Source organism: Erpetoichthys calabaricus, chromosome 13 (assembly GCF_900747795.2).
Source record: "Erpetoichthys calabaricus chromosome 13, fErpCal1.3, whole genome shotgun sequence".
Lineage (NCBI taxonomy): Eukaryota > Metazoa > Chordata > Cladistia > Polypteriformes > Polypteridae > Erpetoichthys > Erpetoichthys calabaricus.
The window spans coordinates 46,609,651-46,629,280 of record NC_041406.2 but is presented as its reverse complement, the minus strand read 5'-3'; the positions used below and the strand labels follow the sequence as shown (position 1 = coordinate 46,629,280).

Here is a 19,630-nt window from a genome sequence, read left to right as displayed (position 1 = left end):
AGCAATACCAAGAGAAAAGCAGAAATGCGTTAATGAATTATTTAAGAACAACTGGCAGTGTGGAACACTTTTCTTTCACCAATGTTTCTACTTTTTATAAAGAAATATGTATGAATGGTACATTCATGTAAAATACAGTTTGCACCTAATTTAAATTAAAATACATTTAACTTGCATATAATTTATTGTTTGTATTTCAAATAGATGTACATTGGATGCAGAATGTTAAAATCAGTGATATGTATAATCTACTTTATAAATGCACATTTTTGCCTTTCTCTTGTATTTTAGACAGCAAGAAAGTGGTACAACATAATCAGTCTGAGTTCACTTCCAATGACCAGCTCACATTTCTCACAGCTTCAGGGACCACACATTCAATGGAACAGCTCTGTCATTTTGCAGGTTCCCTCTCACACCTTTCTCAGTCAGTACAATTTTAATAAAATAGCAATGTGTCAAGGGCTGGCACTGAGATGATGAGGGTAAGGGCACTGTGTGCACAATGGTAGGATGCTTGCCTTTCTTTTGACAATTACTGGGATTACTCACTTATTTGACCCCTGTGACAAAGGTGAATGCCACACTGTATTTTAGTCTATTGTCATCATTACTTACTCATTTGGATGACACTATTATCCAAGGCGACTGACAATTTTGAATCCTATTGAATTACAGGCAGGTGAAATGTCTTTTGTTTAAGGTCACAAAGTGTAAGTAATGGGGTATGAATCCATGACCTCAGGGTTTGAAGTCCAAGCCTCAAAGTCTTAACTACTATGCCACACTGCCTGCCTACTTAACCCAGCCTTTTGCTTTAAGTAAGGTGTATTTTTAAAAGTACAGCTTTGTCCTTGTTTTACTACTACAATTCTGTTTTTAACAGTGAATATTCAAAGTCATTTGCACTTTTTGGCCCAATCAGACAAACAATACACATAAAAGCAAAGGAATTAATGCAGTAGATTACACCCTATGAAGAAGTTAAAACCAGTTGACAATTGAAGCCTGTGATCAAGTTGCTGAATTTAGAGTAAAAAAAAAACCAAAAAACTAAGGGGTAGACATTTAACAAGAAAGGCAATTAGTCCAGCTAGAGATAATAAGAAAATATAGAGGATCAATGGAAAGAGAGTGAAAGAGCTGCAAAAGATCAGAGTATAGTACTGTCCATGAACAGCATAAACTGGGAAATTAAGAGAAATGTGTAATTAGATACATGAGATGGGTTCTGAGTTGAAATGTTCATGATATGAATATAAATAGCAAACTGGCTAAGTTTGTAGGTGATACCACACTAGGAGAATAGTAGATAATCTACAATCTGCCAAATCATTACAGAGAGACCTGGTCAGCCTACAGGACTGGGCAATTTGTGGCAAATGAACTTGAACATAAGTAAATGCAAAGTTTTAGCATACTGTAAGTAAAAGCAAACATGTTTGAGTACACAACAGGAGATTTGAAACTTGAAACAATAGTTTATGAGAAGCATCTAACAGTCTCAGAGGACTTTCTACATCCAAACAATGTATAAAAGCAACAAAGAATAGGACATTAGGTTATTTAGTCCGATGTATGGAGTGCAAGTCAAGGGAATCTATGGTTAAAGTATATAATACATTAGGGAGGCCTCATCTGGATATGTAAAAGACATAGTAACACTAGAGAAAGTCCTGAGGGGACCAACTAAATCTGATTCTGGCACAGTGAGGTATGAGCTACGAGGAAAGACTAAAGGAGCCAAACCTTTTCAGTTTATGCAAACAGAGGTTAAAAATTGACATGACTGAAGTGTTCAAAATTATGAAGGGAACTGATTCATGATGATAATGATTTGGCACTGATCAGGTATACTGATTAGGGTATCAGAAAGTATATGCATGTATTGCTTATTACCTTACAAGCAATAACAGAAAATTAGTATCAGAATTGTTTATATTTAAAGACATTTTTGAGAATGAAAACACCATTAATGGAAATTTTTCTGGATAAAACTAAAAACCAGAATCATTCTATTGTACAAATATGATAAATCAGCAAACTTCCGTTGGGCCGGGCAATTTCTCATATACAATATATCATTAATTTCACAACCCCAAAGTAAAAACAAGCTCGCAACTTTAGAATTTGTACACTCTGAACAATATTTAACAATGGAAAAATTAAAACATGATTGAGAACCTTATGTGATAGGAACTTCATGACTATCCATTAATAAATTTAAGATGTTAACAAAGGTGGAAGATGAAGAAATGGATACTAAAAATGAGTTAGATGGGAGGTTATAATCAGGCATTGTGTTGGACAGCCGGAAAAGGGTGGAGTGCCCTCTCAGGGTTGGGAGCGAGATCCTGCCTCAAGTGGAGGAGTTCAAGTATCTCGGGGTCTTGTTCACGAGTGAGGGAAGAATGGAGCATGAGATCGACAGGCGGATCGGTGCGGCGTCCGCAGTGATGCAGGCCCTGCATCGATCTGTCCTGGTGAAAAAGGAGCTGAGACATAAGGCAAAGCTCTCAATTTACCAGTCGATCTATGTTCCTACCCTCACCTATGGTCATGAGCTATGGGTAGTGACCGAAAGAACGAGATCGCAAATACAAGCGGCTGAAATGAGTTTCCTCCGCAGGGTGTCTGGGCTCTCCCTTAAAGATAGGGTGAGAAGCTCAGTCATCCGGGAGGAGCTCAGAGTAGAGCCGCTGCTCCTCCGCATCGAGAGGAGTCAGATGAGGTGGCTCAGGCATCTGATCAGGATGCCTCCTGGACGCCTCCCTGGTGAGGTGTTCCGGGCACGTCCAACCGGAAGGAGGCCCCGGGGAAGACCCAGGACACGCTGGAGGGACTATGTCTCCCGGCTGGCCTAGGAACGCCTCGGGATTCTCCCAGAAGAGCTAGAAGTAGTGGCCGGGGAGAGGGAAGTCTGGGCATCTCTGCTCAAGCTGCTGCCCCCGCGACCCAACCTCGGATAAGCAGAAGAGAATGGATGGATGGAACATGGCGAAAAGTACATGGAACGCACTTTCTAAAGATCAGCAACCTTGCAAAAAAGTATTTGGGCATTCTTACAGAGTTCTTACAGAATTCTTAAAGTATTCTTACATAACTCTTAAAGTATTCTTACAGAGAGGACATTTAGCACAACTGACTATACCATGATATGCAGTATATCATTAATTTAATGTATGCTACTTAATTTAATGTATTTTACTTTCATTGGAGTTCTGACTCCCCTCCTCGAACCGCCACCCTATCATGGTGGAGGGGTTTGTGTGTCCCAATGATCCTAGGAGCTCTGTTGTTGGGGGCTTTATGCCCCTGGTAGGGTCACCCAAGGCAAACTGGTCCTAGGTGAGGGACATGACAGAGTGCAGTTCAGAAAACCTTCTATGATGAATGAAAACCTTGGATGGCGTTTTCCCTCGCCCGGATGTGGGTCACCGGGGCCCCCCTCCGGAGCCAGGCCTGGAGGTCGGCTCAATGGCGAGTGCTTGGTGGCCGGGCCTGCACCCATGGGGCTCGGCCGGGGACAGCCCGAAGAGGCAATTTGGTCCCCCCTCCCATGGGCTCACCACCTGTAGAAGGGGCCAAGGAGGTTGGGTGCAGTGTGAGTCGGGTGGTGGCTGAAGGCGGGGACCTTGGAGGTCCGATCCTCGGCTACAGAAGCTGGCTCTTGGGACGTGGAATGTCACCTCTCTGAAGGGGAAGGAGCCTGAGCTAGTGCGCAAGGTCGAGAGGTTCCGGCTAGATATAGTCGGGCTCACCTCAACGCACAACGTGGACTCTGGAACCAGTCTCCTTGAGTGGGGCTGGACTCTCTACCACTCTGTTGTTGTCCCTGGTGAGAGGTGGCGAGTGGTTATGGGCATACTTATTGCCCACCAACTTGGAGCCTGTTCATTGGGGTTCACCCTGGTAGACAAGAGGGTAGCCTCCCTCCGCCTTTGGGTGGTGGGGCAGGTCCTAACTGTTGTTTGCGCGTATGCTCCGAACAGCAGTCTGGAGTACCCACCCTTTTTGGAGTCCTTGGAGGGGGTGCTAGAGGGCGCACCTTCTGGGGACTCTCTCGTTCTGCTGGGAGACTTCAATGCTCATGTGGGCAATGACAGTGAGACCTGGAAGGGTGTGATTGAGAGGAATGGCCCCCCCCGATCTGAACCCGAGCGGTGTTTTGTTATTGGACTTCTGTGCTCATCACGGATTGTCCATAACGAACACCATGTTCAGGCATAGGGGTGTCCATATTTGCACCTGGCACCAGGACACCCTAGGCCTCAGTTCGATGATCGATTTCGTGGTCGTGTCATCGGACTTGCGGCCACATGTCCTGGACACTCGGGCGAAGGGAGGGGTGGAGCTGTCAACTGATCATCACCTGGTGGTGAGTTGGCTTCGTTGGTGGGGGAGGATGCTGTTCAGGCCTGGTAGGTCCAAACATATTGTGAGGGTCTGCTGGGAACATCTGGCAGAGTCCCCTGTCAGAAGTAGCTTCAACTCCCACCACCGGCAGAACTTCGAACCACGTTCCTAGGGAGGTGGGGGACATTGAGCCTGAATGGGCTATGTTCCGTGTCTCTATTGTTGACTGGAGCTGTGGCCATAAGGTGGTCGGTACCTGTCGTGGCGGCAATCCCCGAACCCGTTGGTGGACACCGGCGGTGAGGGATGCCGTCAAGCTGAAGAAGGAGTCCTACAAGACCCTTTTGTCCTGTGGGACTCCAGAGGTGGCTAACAGGTACCAGCAGGCCAAGCAGAATGAGGCTTCAGTGGTTGCCGAGGCAAAAACTTGGACGTGGGAGGAGTTTGGGGAGGCCATTGAGAACGACTTCCGGACGGCTTGGAGGAGATTTTGGTCCACCATCTGGCGTCTCAGGAGGGGGAAGCAGTGTATATGGTGGGGATGGTGTGCTGCTGACCTCGACTCGGGACGTTGTGGGTCGGTGGGTGAAGTACTTCGAAGACCTCCTCAATCCCACTATTATGTCTTCCAATGAGGAAGCAGAGCCTGGGGACTTGGAGGTGGGCTCTCACATATCTGGGACTGAGGTCACCGAGGTGGTCAAAAAACTCCTTGGTGGCAGAGCCCTGGGGGTGGATGAGATACACCCAGAGTTCCTCAAGGCTCTGGATGTTGTACTGTCTTGGTTGACATGCCTCTGCAACATCGCATGGACATTGGGGACAGTGCCTCTTGATTGGAAGGCCGGGGTGGTGGTCCCCCTCTTTAAGAAGGGGGACCAGAGGGTGTGTTCCAACTACAGAGGGATCACACTCCTCAGCCTCCCTGGAAAAGTCTATTCGGGGGAGAGGAGGGTCCGTCAGATAGTCGAATCTCGGATTCAGGAGGAACAGTGTGGTTTTCTTCCTAGTCATGGAACAGTGGACCAGCTCTACACCCTTAGCAGAGTCCTGGAGGGTGCATGGGAGTTTGCCCAGCCAGTCTACATGTGTTTTGTGGACTTAGAAAAGGTGTTCAACCGTGTCCCTCAGGGAATCCTGTGGAGGTTGCTCCGGGAGTATGGGGTACCGGACGCCCTGATAAGGGCTGTTTGGTCCCTGTACAAACGGTGTCAGAGCTTGGTCCGCATTGCCGGCAATAAGTCAAACCCGTTTCCAGTGAGAGTTGGACACCACCAGGGCTGCCCTTTGTCACCAATTCTGTTCATAACTTTAATGGACAGAATTTTTAGGCGCAGCCAGGGCATTGAGGGGGTCCGGTTTGGTGGGCTCAGGATTCGGTCACTGATTTTTGCAGATGATGTTGTCTTGTTTGCTTCGTCAGGCCGTGATCCTCAGCTCTCTCTGGATCGGTTCACAGCCGAGTGTGAAGCGGCTGGGATGGGAATCAGCACCTCCAAATCCGAGACCATGGTTCTCAGCCAGAAAAGGGTGGGGTGCCCTATCAGGATTGTGAGCGAGATCCTGGCCCAAGTGGATGAGTTCAAGTATCTCGGGGTCTTGTTTAGGAGTGAGGGATGAATAGAGCGGGAGATTGACAGGTGGATCGGTGCGGCATCCGCAGAGATGCGGGCTCTGAATCGGTCTGTCATGGTGAAAAAGGAGCTGAGCCGCAAGGCAAAGCTCTCAATTTACCAGTTGATCTATGTTCCTACCCTCACCTATGGTCATGAGCTATGGGTAGTGACTGAAAGAACGAGATCGCGAATACAAGCGGCTGAAATGAGTTTCCTCTGCAAGATGTCTGGGCTTACCCTTAAAGATAGGGTGAGAAGCTCGGTCATCCGAGAGGAGCTCAGAGTAGAGTCACTGCTCCACCACATCGAGAGGAGTCAGATGAGGTGGCTCGGGCATCTGATCAGGATGCCTCCTGGACGCATCCTTGGTGAGGTGTTCCGGGCACGTCTAACCGGGAGGAGGCCCCGGGGAAGAACCTGGACACGCTGGAGGGACTATGTCTCTCGGCTGACCTGGGAACACCACAGAATTCCCCCAGAAGAGCTAGTAGAAGTTGCCAGGGAGATGGAGGTCTAGGCATCTCTGCTCAAGTTTCTGCCCCCGTGACCCGATCTCGGGTAAGACTAGAAATTCTAAGACTAGAATTTAAGGAAGATTTACTGGAGAAACCAAAAAACAGCAGAGCCAAATACAGTTAGGTCCATAAATATTTGGACAGAGACAACTTTTTTCTAATTTTGGTTCTGTACATTACCACAATGAATTCTAAATGAAACAACTCAGATGCAGTTGAAGTGAAGACTTTCAGCATTTAATTCAGTGGGGTGAACAAAACGATTGCATAAAAATGTGAGGCAACTAAAGCATTTTTTAACACAATCCCTTCATTTCAGGAGCTCAAAAGTAATTGGACAATTGACTCAAAGGCTATTTCATGGGCAGGTGTGGGCAAGTCCGTCGTTATGTCATTATCAATTAAGCAGATAAAAGGCCTGGAGTTGATTTGAGGTGTGGTGATTGGTACAATTTGGTACATCCTCAGAAAGAAAGCAAGCACTGGTGAACTCAGCAACGCAATAAGACCTGGACGTCCACGGAAGACAACAGTGGTGGATGACCGCAGAATCATTTCCATGGTGAAGAGAAACCCCTTCACAACAACCAACCAAGTGAACAACACTCTCCAGGGGGTAGGTGTATCGATATCCAAGTCTACCATAAAGAGAAGACTGCATGAAAGTAAATACAGAGGGTGCACTGCAAGGTGCAAGCCACTCATAAGCCTCAAGAATACAAAGGCTAGATTGGACTTTGCTAAAGAACATCTAAAAAAGCCAGCACAGTTCTGGAAAAACATTCTTTGGACAGATGAAACCAAGACCAACCTCTACCAGAATGATGGCAAGAAAAAAGTATGGAGAAGGCGTGGAACAGCTCATTATCCAAAGCATACCACATCATCTGTAAAACACGGTGGAGGCAGTGTGATGGCTTGGGCGTGCATGGCTGCCAGTGGCACTGGGACACTAGTGCTTGTTGATGATGTGACACAGGACAGAAGCAGCCGAATGAATTCTGAGGTGTTCAGAGACATACTGTCTGCTCAAATCCAGCTAAATGCAGTCAAATTGATTGGGCAGCGTTTCATGATACAGATGGACAATGACCCAAAACATACAACCAAAGCAACCCAGGAGTTTATTAAAGCAAAGAAGTGGAAAATTCTTGAATGGCCAAGTCAGTCACCTGATCTTAACCCAAGTGAGCATGCATTTCACTTGTTGAAGACTAAACTTCAGACAGAAAGGCCCACAAACAAACAGCAACTGAAAGCCGCTGCAGTAAAGGCCTGGCAGAGCATTAAAAAGGAGGAAAACCCAGCATCTGATGATGCCCATGAGTTCAAGACTTCAGGTTGTCATTGCCAGCAAAGTGCTTTCAACCAAGTATTAGAAATGAACATTTGATTTCCAGTTATTTAATTTGTCCAATTACTTTTGAGCCCCTGAAATGAAGGGATTGTGTTAAAAAAATGCTTTAGTTGCCTCACATTTTTATGCAATCGTTTTGTTCACCCCACTGAATTAAAGCTGAAAGTCTGCACTTCAACTGCATCTGAATTGTTTCATTTAAAATTTATTGTGGTAATGTACATAACCAAATTAGAAAAAAGTTGTCTCTGTCCAAATATTTATGGACCTAACTGTACAAAGCTGCAATAATCGAAACACGTTAGTGACATGGTACTCTTCATAAAGTTGCTGAAAATGACTTGCCACCAGTTTCTCCTTGTATCTTCACTCCAACTGCACTGTGGTCAGCATGCTGGTAGATAATAGCAGCTATGAAGCATGCAGCTGCATCTGATTGTAAGTGGGTTCAATTGTTTCATTGTGTACTTGGTTTGAATGGAGAGCATCTTCAATCTGCTCAGTACACGCTTCTCAAATCGTTTACTTGACCCTACAATTTTACTCATAAATTCCCATGACAGCCAACATGTGTGACAGTGGCTATGGATAGACATCATAGTATTCAACAACATAGAGTAAGCTGTGCTGCTAAAACTTAAAAATGCTTTATAATTATGCAGTTCTTTTGTTAGCGATCTTTTAAGACTCCAATCCTGTAAACAGTAGTTACTGCATTTAATTGAATTAAGAAATATGACAAGTCTTTTAATGATTTCCTTCTATAGCACATTCTCTAAATTAAAATATTCAACCCACCTTTTCATTTTGCACACATAGTTAAATTCTGAGTGTTGATTTATTGATTTTGTTTCACAGAAGTTGTACAAGTTGAGCACTATTGTCACAAATTTAGTAAGCTTCAGATGGCCACATATTACAAATACTGTACATGCTGTACATACTACTGAATAAAATAATTGAGTTTTTTTCCTGTTGAATTCTTTTCTTTTCTTGAAATGTAGTGCTATACTGATATAAACATATGCAAAAGGACACTTTAAAATGAAGCTTAGAAAAAAGCAGCATCAACTATTTATTAATGCATTCTTGTTTAATTTACCTTTGGATCTCTGAGAAAGAGTGCTTTGTAAAGGAGGGCATGTATATCTCCAATAGGAGGATAATGCATGAGTAATCCCAAGCAGGTCTGATAGTTGCTTGCAATCACTGAAAAAAGAAAAAAAAGGAACAATTATTAGCAAATTCTGAAAAGCAAAGTGATAAATATTTTTTAAAATTCATAAGCAACGATCTAACACAAGTGTTATGTGGAGTTAATTGTTGAATTCTTCAACAGATGCTTGGAAAAAGAGGCGTGGATTGACTCTAAATCATGTTATAACATCAGCATTTTTCTTCTGTTTATTTCTACATTATTTTGTTTTTGTTGACATAACATTTTCTTGGTAAAGGAAACAAAGTATGGGCAAATGTTTGTTTCTGTCAACAATATAGTAATTTGAGTATGGACATACACAATGAACCATTCAGCTTTCAGGCCCTATATAATTACATTTATTTACCATTCTTTACTATACAGTATACAAGTACAAATTCCACAGTTGATATTATGATAGTTAAGAATATACTAGATTTTCATTCAATAGAAACACACTTTATGAAGGGAATGTACACCACTAAGCTATTAGTGAGATAATTTTCTCAATATAATGTATCAACGTAAAAAAGAATATAGAAACAAAATTACTTCTAGGGTTCTTACCATCTTACATCATAACCAGCCCAGTGTAAAAGTCAGTCCATTTACTAATTTCAAAGAAAAGACTAGTGGAAACACTGGGGAAGAAAACCTTTTGATTGTTCAGTAGGTTTGCAATAAAATGTGTCTGAAGTCACCTGGAATTCTAAAAACCAGACACACGCATGCACTCACAAAAAGAGGAGCCCTCTGGCTTTACTCCACTTCTTATGAACTTGCTAATGTCACATTTGGAATGGGAATCATGAAGCTCCATGCCAAGAAACAAAACAAAGCACAAACACACAAGCATAATATTGAATAAAATAAGAGATACAAGCAATAATTTGCAATGCATTTATAAAAGAAAAAAAGAGGGCTCTCAAAACTCCACTAAATATAATTTCTAGAGCATGTCACCGGGAGATCAAATGTGACATCTGCAAGTTTTAAACATTAAAATCCAGTGCCAACTGTTTTCATAACCCCTGTAGTCTTTGAATGAAAGCACTTATTATTTTTGCTTAATTTACCTAACTTATGAAGTTACATTCAATTAGAATTTTGGTAAGGCTTCAACAATAATTTTAAGATTTACACTTAATTTACAATTCCTGTTTTTACTGCATACCCAAGCAAATTACCTGTATCATGGAAAGATGAATATTAGACAAAAGACGCTTTTTATATTTACATGTTTCAGCAAAACTACATATTAAAGTTGTTGGATGATGCAACTTTTTGTGTATTCTATCTCTCTATCTATCTATATCTATATATATATATCTATATATAATCCAAGACTGAGGCTGTGGGCCGAGGGGAGGGGAAACATGACGTCAGGAGTGGGGAGCCGGGTGGGGCCCTCCTCACTCACATGTCAGTCTCGGAGCATACCTTGCTCCAGCTAAGCCAACCAATGAGAGAACTGCTTAACGGATTTAGATCAGGTTTTTTTCTACAGTTTGCTTGAACATTGATTTTGTGACTTCTCTCATCACGCTAAGTATCATAGTTTGCTTGCAGGAGCAATATATTCACGCTAATCCGAGACAGAGGGTGCGGGCTGAGGGGAGGGGGAAGTGTGGCGTCAAGAGTGGGGAGCCGGGTGGGGCCCTCCTCACTCACACGCCAGCCTCTGTTCAAATCGCTCCATCTCTGGCCACGTTTTGGAGCATACCTTGCCTCCGCTTAGCTAGTAATACCTGTTTGTTTATTGATTTTTAAAGTTTGTCCTGTTCCACTACTACTCGGGAAGAACAGCGAGAGACAGCTAGTCTTATATAAACGTAAGTCATGGGGTATTTTGCCTGTCAGACATTTATTACTCTTCAGGCATTTCCTGTTGTTTCGATAGTGAGCATATAGAGTTATATTTAAACTCGGTGTCTGCCCCCGGGGTCAGTAGATCTAACTTAATATGACTAGCTAACTGTCTATTTGAGAAAAGCAAGCAGTTTAGACATTGAAAAAAAATATGAATTAAGTGAGATCCGTAAGCACAGAAGCTGTGCAATTTGGAACATTTATAAACTTTGTATACTTAGAAACTGGAAATTATCAGGTCATTGAAGAGCCAGAGCTGCAGTTGACTATGGCTTTTCACTTCATAGATCTGATAATTTTTCTAAAACATCTGTTGATGAAATTACCACATAACTTCCATTGTGTTGGTGTCAATGAATCAAAATATGGTGTATTTGGAAGATTTAAGCATAAGAATTAAAAGGTTCACACCACAATTAATCATGCTCATTGATATCAAAAATACAAAGTACAAATGAGAATGCAGATGACACTGAAAAATAATTGTATAGTAAGATAAGGCAAAGATAAACATCTAACAAGTAATGAACATATAAAATGATGTCGGAACAAACTGTAAATGATCCAAAGCCAACCACATCACCTATGTGGATGTTGTTTCATGGATACATAAAGGCATGTGGAGCTACTGTACCATAATCGAGACGTGACTAGAGCATCAGAATACTGTATACTTGTATGTCAATGTACAAGAAAATGCTTTCAAAATCAATGGTCAATACTTTATCATACAGCAAAGGAACATAGTATGACTTCACATACAGAGATACTGAATCTGCTCAAACAACCACAGTACTAATGTTTCTTAGGTAGTTCTTTTTCAAGTCAATGATGCAAAGTAAACTTGGTACAGACTGACAAACAGTACATTCTCCAACTTATGATGCACCTAAAAGTTTTCTTACAGGGTAGGTGAAGATTTCCTTGGTCTTTCAATAAGGGACCCTAAAATTTCCAAAATAAATATGTCCGCAAATGGCACACTTTTGGAAGACTTTTTTTGTGCATTTGCTCTATATTGTTTTTTATCTGTTGAAAATATCCACAAACAAACTACTCTGTTTGAACAAAAGATTTATTTAGTCATTTTTCGATTGGAGCAAAACCAAAAAGGGGGTGAAATGTAGACTGTCTGAAGTTGTCTCTAGTTTCTGTTTACCATCTTCATTCTTTTTTTTGTGGGCACATGAATTGAGAACATCTTGAAATCAGAAGTGCAGAAGTCTGCCATCACTGCTTATAAAGCTACACTGGTAACTCTGATTATCCACTTTCAGCAGGTCCTTGGTGTGAACTACAGAAAATATACTTTATTTTTTAATGCTGACCCTTAATCACAAGCAAATTTTGGGGGAGTACTGAGCTGAGTGCCAGTTGTTCAGAAGCACCAAACAAAAGAAACTGAAATCTCAGTGTGCTGGTATGCCTGGCTACTGTTCATTAAGTGTCCAGAGACAGTAGTCAGTTTGTGGTATTGTATTACGTCAAACATAAAGCTATCTTAAAGTCAATGCTTTCAAACACAAAGAAATACTTGACAGACAAGAAGAGATGACATTCAAAACTGAAAAGTTTTACCCAAGTTTTGCATAAAAACACATCCTGCTAAATAATAAATCAATACTTGCTCTTTCTCTATACTTTACATCGAGGAGTCAAATAACACTGATCAAAACTGGATATATTTTTTAAGCCTTTGTCAAATTTAATATCACTAACACGCATCCAAAAAGATTTTTCAAATTCATTACTTAGATGGAATACTGCAAACATCTGAAGGACCTACAATTAGAATTCATACATTGATAATTCCTAACTTCGGCCAAACAAACTTTGCAATATATTAAAGCTGACAAAAAGTAAACTTTCTTAAATTCTGGGGTTGCAGAAAAACACAACAGTAAAAATGGATCAATGAAATATAACTGCAACCACAAGATATAAATGTTTATTTTAGGAGTGCATGAAGTTACTTTTTCAAACAAGATACCAATTATGACAGCAGCTTAAAGAGATTTAAAGAGAAAAATGTAGACACTTACTGTAAATCTTCCAGTTTCAAATGTTATTTAAGTTATAGTTTACCATGGAGAAAAAGTAAACAGTTGCTAGCATTCATAAGGATGGACTTTGATATAACAAAATGCCATGCTTCTGACTAATGTGATTCTGCTTAGAAAAACTTGAGAATCTAAAAAAAACTTCATGAACTGAGAAGTCTCAAGGGTTTAGCTGATATGCGCATAAATGATCTCACCTACACTTCAGAAAGTCTAGTCATATTGTGAAAATGACAGTCAAAACAAGACACCAATGAACACAAAATCATGGGGACACGACAGTTCTTCAGACAGTCAAATAATTATTTCAAAGGAAACTTATCATCATATTTATACAAAAGCAAAGACGACATCATTTTGCACCTAGTGAGGAAGTGGCTGTCAAGATGATTGGGACTAAAACTGGTAAACAAAATATACAGTTTTGCTTTCAACTCTATATGGATGTCTCAACTCTATGAAATGGATGTCCCAAACAGCAGAATATTTACAGGAGAAACAAGAAACCAACATGGATAGATATGCAATGGCCACAGACCAAATATTTAAAAAATGCTTACAATCACTATATTGTTTTTGATAGACGAGATAGCAAATAAGGCTTGAAAAAAATTCATTTAATCAAAATGTTCCAATGCCACCAACATGTAGCACTTTCAGGAAGACTCTCTTTCTGTCAAACACGTGGGAGATAAAATGGCAGAAAAGCATAAAATCTACTTGGTGTTGACTAAGAATTATTTGTAGATGAGCAACAAACTTACTTAATTATTAGATTATCTATTCCCCAACTCTGTCTGCGAATGCCACTTTTCTGTTAGCAACCAAAAATAAATAATTAAATAAATCCACACCTAATTCATATTTTATTTCAGTTTTTATAAAGGGTTCTGTAATTGTGAAGCTTCAGGCACAGAAGGCTCTTGCTCCATATGTGGAAAAATGTTCCTTGTTGCTTATGTCATATATTTAAAAAAAAAAAAAATATTTACATGAAGTCTCTTCTTGGAAAGATCTGATTGTACAAAAGCAAAAGAAATGTAATTCAGTACTTGGGATTAATTTTTTGAGATACACATAAAAAACCAACAAATAGTACAAGCAGATCATTAAGCAGACACAAATGATTATACTGCTTCTACAAAACAACAGTAGATGTGAAATTAGCCACTGCAGGAACAAGCAATACAGCACCAGCAGCTGTTTCCACAAGGGAAGTTACAGTTCTTCATAAGAGGAATCAGTCTGGATTTTGTGTGAGGTTGTGGAGAAATTATTCTCAAAGTAAATTAGCAATATATTCAGTAAGACTATGTTTAGGCTAAGGCTTTTATCCTATAGTTACAGTAAAATTAAGCAAGACACCACAGTCTATTTCTAAACAAACACGCTAGAAAAAAGAAAGCCAGGAAGCAAAAGCAGTGATTTTTATTTCAAAGCAGAATTATCCTTTAATAAAAGCTTGCTGGATCAAAAACCCACATCCACTGGGTTGTTCACCTCTGCTCTAACTCCTTTTCATGATGATATTAATGTACTCATTGTACTAATAAAAAACAGTTTTTAACAGATTGAGATTTTCCTTACAGCACCTAGGAGTAAAAACACTGAGATGGATACATAAACAATTAAACTTTACAAATCTACAATTACTGATCCAGCAAATGGTACTGTACATTACTGTATTCATCACATTTTAAATTGTATTTTTTCACACACCTTATAATTATTAAATAATATTTTTCTTGTTGTGCCTTTCTAGCTCTCTTCATTTAAAAACTGTGCCATACATGGTAGAAAGCAGAATGTAATCTGTGTATCTATTGTTCAATAATTGTTTCTCTAAACAGTAGGTAGAAGGTTGGCAAAAACAAAAAAAATAATTTCTTAAAATATCTTTTTTTTTCCCCAAATGCATACATTATTTTTGCTTTTATAGCCAAAAAATTCTGGCAGATGACTACATAGGAATTTTTTTCTTTATTTTTTTAAACAATAATTTATCTTAATAGTTACATGAAACATAGTCACTTTCAACTGGCAGCACCATAACCAGACCAAAAGTTACTGGATAGTAGGTGTTGAAATATAAATAATTGCTCAGTATGACTAAGAATGTAGGTCATGCTACATTTGCATCATTTAGGCTGAAAATATTGCAAAGCTCTAAAATTGGCTGCAACTTCATGAATATTAATACTGTACTGTACATACAGAATCATGCCTACATGCAAGGGGACAAAATAGTCAGGTGCAGTAAAAATACAACATTGACTAAACTGTCATTAATGTTGATGTCTTTGCCTTTTGGGACTCCTAAATTGTTTCATTAAATTCAAGAAAAGTGAACTAGCAATACCTTTAACATAAGCCACTTATTTCAGTGCTCTGGGGCCGCACTCAATGAGGAGCACTATACAAAAATGAATTGAATTGAACTGATTTTATTTTTATTAAAAAGCAATTAGAACAATATTTAAAAAATATTTTACACTCTCAGGTTAGGTTTGGCCTAAATATTTGTTAATCTTCTATGTCAATTGTGTTTATTTTACAAAAGTGTTTATAACACTTACAGTTAAATGCTATGTTTATTTGATCTTGGGCATCTCATCCTAATACTCTGAAGTATTTTATTATGTAAAAGGAACATTAAAGTGAGTAAACAAATAAAGTAAAAAAATTTATCTTGGAATGGTAATGAAGATTATTTTTCAGAGTGAAGCTACACACATTTTGCCTGGATAAATAAGATCCATCCATCCATCCATTTTCCAACCCGCAGAATCCGAACACAGGGTCACGGGGGTCTGCTGGAGCCAATCCCAGCCAACACAGGGCACAAGGCAGGAACCAATCCCGGGCAGGGTGCCAACCCACCGCAGGGATAAATAAGATGTGCCTGAAAATTCAAAACAAAACTTTGAACCATAAAACATTAATCCTCAGCTGGCCGAAACACTCAAGTAGTGCCACTTCAAATCAACCAGAAACACAGCAGATACGGTCAAATCAACTGGTGTATGCTATACAGCAGATGCAGGTTTGAATGGAGAAGTTAGGGTCATCTCACGAAAAGGACACTTACATAGTCCTATTCCAAAACATTATAGAAAAAGGAATTATTTAGGAAGTGTTGAGGCAATTTAATAACCCAGAAGGTAACGCTCAATACTCTACTAATAATGTCATACTATCTCTTGCCCTAGACTTTTTGATAATTTTCTAAACTGGGAATTTTGTTAATAAAGTGTAAAAATGCAAGTCATATCTACACCTGGTGGTAAATCCACAAGCTTTGGGGTGATTAAACCAAGCACAACACATGTAATTTTTAAAGTGAGTACACTACAAGAACACACATTTCACTGTATTTTATTCAACTCTTTTATATTGCCAAATATTCGTATGTTTACCTGAACAGAGCACTATAAACCCACAGTTCACAAAGCCCATGAGTGACATTTGTGCCCAGTGCTGACAGGATCGTTCCAGTCCCTGTACAACTTGAATTAGTGTAATTGTGTTTGATAATGCATGGATGGGCTAGCAGTGACATCTTTCTACACACTGGTAACACAAAGAGAGAAGTGGCTGCATTCAATACTTTTGGCCAATTTTTCCATTGTTTTTCTGAGCAAAACTTCGGCAGCCTAACTATGCAGGAGAGCCAGAATAAGACACATAGCTAAGTACGCGCATACTTATTTTTCTTTGAAACATCACCACCATACATTTTAAAAAATAAATGGTACTCTCTCACTGGACAGAAAATACAGTGTTCTCCATAATGCTTAAGACCCCAAAACAGCCCTTGAAATAAGAAGGAGCTGAAGATGGCTGCATTATAGGCTTGGTAGAGCATCACCAGAGAAGATACTCCACACCTTGCGATGTCCATGAATCACAGACTTCAAGAAATCATTGGATGCAAGGAATATGAAACAAAGTACTAAATATGACTGCTTTAATATACAGTACCTACTACTGCTATGTGACAAATATTATGGTACCCTGAAATGGTGGGACTATGTCAAAAAAAATGCCGTCATTTCTAAAAGGTGTTATCAAAATGTATACAAATGCTCTTAAAGTCTGCAATGTGCCCTTCAATCATGCCTGAATTGTTTGATTAGTAATTTTAAACTGTGGAGTAGAGGGGTAAATTAAGGAAAAATATGTCTGTCCCATATGTAAGGTATAATTTCAAGAAGTAATAAACAAAACGTTAAAACATTCAGCTAAACAAGGACCTTGGAGAAATTATATCACTTAGAAAATTGTTTACAAATCTGTCTGCAAAACATATTTACATTTACAGCCTATTTCATGTTATACATTGTTCCAGGAGTATGTGACAAGCAGAGATTATAGCCACACATCAGGCACAGTTCAAAGCAGAAGAGTATTTAACAAGTATACATTTACTTACAGGTTTCATTTATGTTTTTTTTGCCCCACAAACAAAGAGTATGCTGAGATACATCCAGAAAAAAAAATGTGAAGAATTATTTATACATTAGTCAGCTTCACTAGGTAGTGCAGCTTTCTTTATTGTTAAAAACGAAACATTTCACTTAGACCACACACATACTGTCTAATACCAAACAAAGTTACAATCACTTTGATTTTACTGTCACTCAAACAAAAAAGGTACAAAAAAGTATTAACTGAATTAGATTTGCAGTGAATTTATTATCAGATACAGTCATATGAAAAAGTTTAGGAACCCATCTTAATTCTTTGGATTTTTGTTTATCATTGGCTGAGCTTTCAAAGTAGCAACTTCCTTTAAATATATGACATGCCTTATGGAAACAGTAGTATTTCAGCAGTGACATTAAGTTTATTGGATTAACAGAAAATATGCAATATGCATCATAACAAAATTAGACAGGTGCATAAATTTGGGCACCCCAAAAGAGATATTATATCAATACTTAGTTGAGCCTCCTATTGCAAATATAACAGCCTCTAGATGCTGCCTATAGCCTTTGATGAGTGTCTGGATTCTGGATGGCGTTATTTTTGACCATTCTTCCATACAAAATCTCACCAGTTCAGTTAAATTTGATGGCTGCCGAGCATGGACAGCCTGCTTCAAATCATCCCATAGATTTTCGATGATATTCAAGTCAGGGGACTGTGACGGCCATTCCAGAACATTGTACTTCTCCCTCTGCATGAATGCCTTTGTAGATTTCGAACTGTGTTTTGGGTCATTGTCTTGTTGGAATATCCCCAGCATAACTTCGACTTTGTGACGGATGCTTGAACATTATCCTGAAGAATTTGTTGATATTGGGTTGAATTCATCCAACCCTCGACTTTAACAAGGGCCCCAGTCACTGAACTAGCCACGCAGCCCCACAGCATGATGGAACTCCACCAAATTTGACAGTAGGTAGCAGGTGTTTTTCTTGGAATGTGGTGTTCTTCTTCCGCCATGCAAAGCACTTTTTATTATGACCAAATAACTCAATTTTTGTCTCATAAGTCCAAAGCACTTTGTTCCAAAATGAATCTGGCTTGTCTAAATGAGCATTTGCATACAACAAGCGACTCTATTTGTGGTGTGAGTGCAGAAAGGGCTTCTTTCTCATCACCCTGCCATACAGATGTTCTTTGTGCAAATTGTGCTGAATTGTGAAACGATGTACACATACACCATCTGCAGCAAGATGTTCTTGCAGGTCTTTGGAGGTGATCTGTGGGTTGTCTGTAACCATTCTCACAATCCTGCGCATATGCTGCTCCTGTATTTTTCTTGGCCTGCCAGACCTGGGTTTAACAGCAACTGTTAAACTGTGGCCTTTCATTTCCTGATTACATTCCTTACAGTTGAAACTGACAGTTTAAACCTCTGAGATAGCTTTTTGTAGCCTTCCCCTAAACCATGATACTGGACAATCTTTGTTTTCAGATCTTTTGAGAGTTGCTTTGAGGATCCTATGCTGTCAATCTACAGAGGAGAGTCAAAGGGAAGCACAATTTGCAATTGACCACCTTAAATACCTTTTCTCATGATTGGACACACCTGTCTATGAAGTTCAAGGCTTAACGAGCTAATCCAACCAATTTGGTGTTGCAAGTAATCAGTATTGAGCAGTTACATGCATTCAAATCAGCAAAATTACAAGGGGACCCAAATTTTTGCACACCCAGTTTTTCACATTTGATTTAATTTCATACAACTAAATACTGTTTCACTAAAAATCTTTGTTCGGAAAACACCCCAGTACTCAGATGTTCCTAGGAAATGAAAGACATACCACTGTTGTCTTTTTGTTGAAAGTAGAGTAAATTATTATGAAGGCTGAGAGGAGTTCCCAAACTTTTTCATATGACTGTATGTGCAATGGAAATGGAAACATCTTCCCCTTCTTTTGCTATTTCTTTAAAATTGCCATAGGCCATTGGCTTTACTTTGTCATGCTAAATGCCTTAGAAAATACTCCGCAGCATTTCAAGTTTTCTTTAATTATGTATTACAGTTTGAAAGCTGCACTAAGATGGTGCTCATGAGAGTTAGACTGTACGCAATACAGGAAATATCCTTGTAACCAACAAATCAGAATTTCAAAATACTTTTTTGTTGTATAATTACCCTGTCAAGTAGTACATGAGATGCATGTATGTGCAATCTATACTTTGATAAA

The 19,630-nt window shown here is 39.7% G+C and overlaps 1 protein-coding gene across 5 annotated transcripts in view; it reads right to left on the bottom strand.

Annotated features, from left to right (window-relative positions):
* The window catches only part of tbc1d5 (TBC1 domain family, member 5), a 637,433-nt gene that overhangs the window by 113,505 nt on the left and 504,298 nt on the right, over positions 1 to 19,630 (bottom strand). For all 5 annotated transcript variants that reach the window (XM_028818192.2, XM_028818195.2, XM_051935905.1 and 2 more), the window contains one exon: positions 8,947 to 9,053. In XM_028818192.2, the coding sequence (XP_028674025.1) occupies positions 8,947 to 9,053 (107 nt within the window). The remainder of the gene's footprint in view (positions 1 to 8,946; positions 9,054 to 19,630) is intronic.